General features: G+C 31.1%; 1 protein-coding gene across 1 annotated transcript; it reads left to right on the top strand.

Moving 5' to 3' along the window:
* The first annotated feature begins 5443 nt into the window (after positions 1-5443).
* Svip (small VCP interacting protein) lies at positions 5444-7088 on the top strand. Its single transcript, XM_011639422.3, has 3 exons — positions 5444-5665; positions 5885-6052; positions 6144-7088. The coding sequence occupies exons 1-3, from the start codon at positions 5600-5602 to the stop codon at positions 6156-6158; spliced, it is 249 nt and encodes an 82-aa protein (XP_011637724.1). The 5' UTR covers positions 5444-5599; the 3' UTR covers positions 6159-7088.
* The last annotated feature ends 197 nt before the right edge of the window (positions 7089-7285 follow it).

Here is a 7285-nt window from a genome sequence, read left to right as displayed (position 1 = left end):
GCTTTCAGCTACGACGAGCTCTCATTTATTCCCATCGGTGACACATTTTAAACACGAGTAACAGATTGACTCCTTGGACACCTAGCGGTGGATTCATAAACTCTTGCATCTGAACTATATATAGCCTGAACGGTATATATATGTATACACGTATATCGCGCTTACACTTCATCGCAATTCAACGTTATCGCCCGAGGGGAGATTAATCTTTCACGTTTAAAAAATGTTGGTTTTTTTTATTCTTAATGCGCGAAATTCGTGCGCTTTATCTATATCTGTTCGACGTGTGAGAAATCGATAAAAAAAATTATTGTTAAACAATTATTGTTAAACAAACGCAAATGCTCATTTCGAAAAAGGTTAATACTCAAATATGTCATATATTAAAAGGTATATATTGACATATATAAAATAACATAAATTATGAAATAATCATAAGTGTAATTATTTACAGACAAATTTTTTTACAGACAAAAAGCGCGTTATATTTACATTTTTATAATAATCGATTAATTATTTTATATTATAATTATTTATAAGTTTCATTAAGATCCTTTTTGTTATATATGAAAAGAGCTTGTTGTTGAGATGAATGCAGAATGAAGATGCAGTAGAGACTTTTGCTGCTTATTATTATGCTTATTATTAATAGCGGGTCATTGGTTAAAGCTACAAGAATCTCGCAGAAGGGTGCATTCGTGTATAATGAAAGTCTGAGAGACGGCATTTAGAATGGCTAATATATACGCAAGAAGTGGTGGAACGAGCGGACTAAGGTTAAAAAGCTACTCACGCCTTAGAATGCAGTCTGTATTAAGCAACGAAAGTTGGGTACAGATATTGCGAAAGTTTGCCGCGTGTTCTATAATTGCGCACCATTGCCAAGAGCATAATCTTCTCATCTTCCCTCCTCCTCCCTTCCTCACCTTCCTGCCCATCATCTCTCATACTCCTTGTTTCTCGTTTCCCATTATCCAACCTTAGGCACGTGCTCGGCCCACGGGTTTACGATGAGAAAAGTCGTTCCAGTTTTGTGTATGAATGCATAAAAATTTTTCGATGTTTATTTAAGCACGCATCACGATGCTAATGAATGCTGTTACATTAATAAAATATATTTTTGTAATTCTCTTCTTTCTCAACTTGCAATCTTTGTGCTCGAAAATTTTCGATGTGCGTTATACGATAATAATATTCTAGACTAATGATATATATATATATATATATATATATATATATATATATATATATTAATTGATATAAAATGAACGAAGTGGCTTCAGGTTTCTTCGTACTTGTGAATTAAAAAATATTTTATTGTATAAAAAATAAATTAATATAAAAGATAAACATATATATATAAAAAAGTTTATGTAAGAGTATTATTAGTAACGAAAAAATAAGAAATATTATTTAGTAATATTCTTTAATGCTATTTTTGCACTAATAAAATAATAATGCTTTCCAAATATAATATTTATTAATTTTTTTATATTATTAATAAAACATTTTTTAATTTATTAATTTAGAAATGAAAGCCGAAGTCTTTGTTTATTTTATACATATATATACACATATATATAACTTTCATATAGCATAATTAACTTATGTGTTATATATTTTATATCCAACATCGCTATCTCGAAACAAATTAAATCTCTATCGATTCCCTTTCGTAGAGGGAAAAAAAGACATCTCGATTTCAACTCCGGAGCAAAGCGGAAATGCATTTCGCGTATGGTTTATATCGCAACGATATTCCTCCGGTCGGTATTCGTAGAGATGATATGGACCAAGGGCCTTTAATGGAACTTCTCGAGTATTTCGGCAGCGGAGTTTTCATGTCGGCGCTCAACAAGTAACGAACGGGAAAGGTTTCTTCTTTTTTTCTCTCTTTCGCGAAGCGAAGTCCCGAGTGGGCGCGCGGTACGTCCGAACGAATTCAATTCCCCCGGGGTTTGGTATCGGAGATGGTCGGGAACGTTGATTAATCGCGAGTGCAAACAACGTTGTAACGTTGCTCGATATCCGCGGTCCCTTCTCCGAAGACGTGAAGAGAGATGGAGCGCGCGGCTCCTGGAAGACGACAATTAATTTTCCCAATTCTGTCGGCCGTGCCGCGACGCTCGCGCGCCAGCTGCGCCGACATTAATAAGAGAAGACATACGTATCGCCGTGAATAGCGGAAAGCCGATGTATGTACATACACCGAGGCTTCCTTCCGCTCGTTCATCTGAAATTAGGTCGCTAAAAGTATGGCATGCCCCCACTTGCGTAACCCCCAAAATGCATAACCCCCGGCCATAGCTTCAATTAGTAAAGAGACTTAAAGAAGATCCCTCGAGCGAGAACATGTTTGAAGGTGCAACGATCGAAATTTAAATTGATCACTCGTCTGTTGTATTTATCTTAAAATTCTTTTTTTTTTTTTTTTGTAATCATATAATGCTACCTTCAGAATGTTATAGAAAATTTAATGATGTATGTATGTACATACATACGAGAAATGTTTACGAGTTGAATATATCATATTTGCATGTTACATTTCAGATCTCAATATCCGAAGATGTACGAAAATTTTGAAAAACAAAAATTTTAATGCAGCGATCACGAAATCCCCGGGAGATTCTCTTTTTTTTTCTACAGAGAACCACGATTTTATTCTAAACGCAATTTTATTTACGCGAGAAATTGAATCGGTTTTACGGTCAGTAGTAACAAAATCTAGTCAGTTCGCGAGCAAATTGGCACGTCCAGGAGTGCGGGCGCGCTTTGGAAAGTTGGGTGCGAGGGCACACGCGAAACTCGATTCGCTTGTAGAATAAAATAGGCGGCACGATAGCGCTAATATACAAGTAACTCTAATATATAAGCAAAATCCAATTTGTCCGCTGTTGAAATCGGTCAGCGAAGCGCAGTTTTCAGAGCGGACATCAGCATTATTGCGCAAACCGAGAAGACAAGGTGCCGCTCAGCTCGAGTCTCTCATAATTTCGCCGACGAAATAATTGGATCCTCTCGTTTCCTCGCCTCACTTGCTCGTGAAACATACGCCTCAAACAACGCTTCCCGAAATAAATTATATTAGGTCCCCGCGCGTTATTGCGTAAACGTAGAGTATTGCTTCTGATAAGCCGGAGAGAGCAAGTTGTTTGATAAAAGCTTATCGCGCGACGGTTGCTTAGAAATATCGATGAATTATTATCGAGAATTATTACGCTGATTCTTTATAGCTTTATTACTTTTATTAATTGTATAAATATTAAGTATCGTCATAAACTATAATCGCGAATGTCAATGAATTTTTGTATCCAATAGAATTATATAATTGATATGCTGTTGAAAAATTTGTTAAATTTAATACATCACGTGTCCCAAATAATTTATTCAAAATTTTGTGTCAATTTAACTTAATGGATATGGATATGTTGATATTTCAACAGGAAATAAATGTAATCTTCATCATAATTTGAATCTAACAATATCTAAAATTAACATGTTCCTTAACAATTTTTTTTTTATTTTATTTTATGCAGATTGTAAATATTGCAATTTTTATTTCTCACGACCACAATTTTTATTTCGCTACGTAGAAATCTTACGAAAGCATCTTACAATTAGATATTCCTCTATATAATGATGTAATTGATAGTCGTTATAACATTAATTTTATGTTAATTTAAAAATACATATTGTTACTTTAATATTTTTTCAAAATTGTTTTAATTTTATACTTTAAATTAGTTCAATTAACGTTGTACAAATGAATTAATAACATAACAGTTGTGTAAGTAATAATTTTTTATCACTGTGATTTTGAAAACCTAAATATAGTTAAAGAATATTAACATTATCAACTAATGGTATAAATTTTCGATTGCCGAAATATCAAATCAATTAACTTTTGATGCATTAAATTTATGATTAATTATCAAATAGATATATACATTAGAAACAAAATTGCATTTTTTCTATATTTTTTTTTCTACCAAGTCTTTAATAATAAAACACAAATAATAATAAGAAGTGCGCATAATAAGAAATATGCAATTTTAAAGTAATTGTGCAATTTTATAGAAATCATATATTTTCGAATTGCAAATACCTCTGTTTAAAAAAGAATCAGAAGAAAATGGTAGAAATCGATATAATCTGAAAAAATTTTTATTATTTTCTATTATTGTTTCATTTATTTTTTATTTTTCATTCTTTATTGAAAGCTGATTCAATCATTGGAATACGTCTTATAGTAATCTATTGTTCTTGTTTTGAAAGATGAAATGTACAAATGTTTTACATGACTAGATAGCATGGTAGTTTATATATAAGAAATAATTAACAAGGATAATTAAAAATTGGATAATTAAAAATTTTAAATCTATTTCTAGTAATCTTTCATTTATTAACCAAATATCCAGTTTTCATTTCATTTTTCAAAAATATAGAAATAATATATATATATATATATATATATATGCCTAGTAAAAAATTTTTTAAAAAACATATATAAATATAAATATATAAATAAATAAATAAATATATATATAACATGGCTATATATGTTCATATTAGTTTTTACTTTTATAAAATTTCTATTTAATATAAGAAAAATAATAATAATAAGAAAACATAAAAAATAATTAAAAGGATAATTTTCGCATTGTTTCTTTTACAAAAAGTTAAGTTTGAAGAAATGAGAAAAAATTGCCCATATAATCATACATATTTATGATTAAAGGTATATATATATATATATATATATATATATATATATATATAATTATACAGAGTATCCCGGAGTTTAACAAACTACGACAAACTATGAAAGCATATTCTACAAGTGAAAAAGAAAAAAACTATTAGATAAAGTTTGGCTAGAAATGCTTCATTAAAGAGTTTTAAACATATACACATATAAATATTGAAACGGAATATGAAATAGACAAGAAATTTCCATTGCGCAGAATAGTAATGGAACGACTTATTAATGCATTTCAAAATGTTTTTACGCGATAATGCAAGCTTGACATCGATAAAAATGATATTGACGAAACTGATTACAATACAAATTTTCTGAGAAGAAGAAATGCAACAAATTAATAATTCAATTACCGACATACAATAAAATTCATCGGTAAAACTCCTGAGACACTGTCTGTCTATTCTTAATTCAGAGAATATTCTCTTGTTAATTTACAAATCATGACTACATTACATGTCACTATATATGTTAACTCCAAAGAAGTGAACACTAAAATTTATAGTTAATAAAATTATGAGCCAACTCTTTAGATTTTATCTATCACTTCTAGAAAATTCTCCCATTCTTTAATATTACTTCGTCGATGTTGAAGCTCGTCGCGAATGATTTTTTCCGAGTGTCACATGCACGCACGTAATTTTTTCATCGAGTGGCGCCAGGAGTCCGAAGTCCCGAGTGATCGTGACGTATGGCCATCGGCTATTGTTGACGACAGCCATCAACAGCCAGCGCTCGGATTTGTCGTGTGTCGTACGCACGCCGTTCGTTGCGGATCCAATTTAATCGGTGACATTCGGATCGACGATCGCGTTTGTTTTTCTCGGATAACTCTTCAACATGGGCAACTGTTGCGGCTCCTGTTACAAGGGATCGTCGTCATATGAGGATCTCACTCCCGATCGGGTGCGTCCTCTGTAGGTTATGAACGCATAAATATCAATCCTCCATCCGCCCGGTGAATATTATTGAATTGTCATGACACGGTTACCAAACGGATGACTCCTCGACATTATTTCTTTACCTTCCTGAGGCGAATCCCTTGTCGTCCGTCGTTTGAGCTCGGAAATGGTTTTTTTCCCCTGTTTCTCCTTCATCCTTAACATGTTATACCCTTGCCTTTAGGAAACTATACGCAAGAAACAGGCGGAGGCAGCTGAGAGAAGAATAGCCGAGCAACAACAACGGGGTATAAAAGATATAGAATCTGTTAAGAGGCAACAGCGACGAGCGCTGGAACTTGAGAAGCGAGAACAGGAGGCTGCTGCTAGTGGTACGCAACCTACGCTGCGGGTAAGAATGCAGAGACTTTACTGCTTTACTGTTGGATTATTTAAATATCCGTTTGAATAAGATTTTACATAGTTTAACGTATCTATTTCAGTGGCAGGTACAATAAAATGGAGAACTTTATATATTCTCATACAGAAGATATCAAGGTATTATTCTATTCTAACACTTGGCCGACCAAGATGAAGCAGACCTAACAACACCAACGATGCTGTTATAGTCACACAAGTGCAATCTTACTTTGTATTATTTACACAGAATTATAGGAGTGGGCTTTGAATCTTTTTATTTAACGAGATACGTCAGCTGAAATCAAACGATTGACACTAAGATTTGTTTTCAGTTGACGTATATTTTTTATCGTATTTTATATACACGTAAGTTTACAAAAATATAAATGAATATATATGCATGATTGATGCTCTAAGATATGACCGACACTATTACACTCATTAAAATTTTGCATCACATTTAGAGCTTTAATTTTGCTTCTGCTTTAATCCACTAAATGAGTAATTCTCTATTTTCCTTGTTATAATATAGTTATATAATTTATGTTACCAAAGAGTTATAATTACAAATTTAGATGATAGCTAAGAATAGCTATCGAACAAAAAAAAATATCTTTATGCATTGTTAATTTTACTTTAATAAAAATAAATTTTTATGATTGCAAATTTAGAATATATATATGTGCCTATACTTAAAAAATGTATATCGAGAAATAAGACTAAAAAAGTATATCGTTTGTCACATGTAATCTCTTATGTATGTAAGTTTCGAAATACAAATTTCATATCTGTAACGTTCAATAATTGTGATATAAAAGCAGTTTGAATTAAACTCTGGTAATATATTTATATCTATATGTAATATTGTATATATAATATATATATTTGAGTAATACAAAAAATATACACTTATTATTATTAGTATTATTATATTATTACATTATATGTTATAATATATATTGTGTTATAAAATAGTGATACATGTAAATGTACAAATGTAATATATCAAAAATTACAAATGAACAAAATGGTATTTTAAAATATGTCTCTTGTAATATCTTAATGTATTCTTTGTATTAAATTTTGCAGATATTAAAGAATCTTTAATATACATAAATTAGGATTTAAAGTATATATATGTAACTTTCTCTTTCTAATTCATCTTGTACAATTTTGTAAAAATTATATTTTGGATAACTTCTCGCGATAATATATATAGAATCAT

This window comes from Pogonomyrmex barbatus, unplaced genomic scaffold (genome assembly GCF_055798465.1).
Source record: "Pogonomyrmex barbatus isolate J1 unplaced genomic scaffold, ASM5579846v1 scaffold2, whole genome shotgun sequence".
Taxonomy (NCBI): domain Eukaryota; kingdom Metazoa; phylum Arthropoda; class Insecta; order Hymenoptera; family Formicidae; genus Pogonomyrmex; species Pogonomyrmex barbatus.
The sequence above is the reverse complement of the archived record's forward strand: the minus strand, read 5'-3'. Positions and strand labels throughout refer to the sequence as shown.

Bases quoted from the DNA above. Each gene is read 5' to 3' on its own strand.
- Svip (XM_011639422.3), top strand. From the start codon at position 5,600: ATGGGCAACTGTTGCGGCTCCTGTTACAAGGGATCGTCGTCATATGAG. The intron at 5,666-5,884 runs GTGCGTCCTCTG...CCTTGCCTTTAG, and splicing joins AGGATCTCACTCCCGATCGG to GAAACTATACGCAAGAAACA.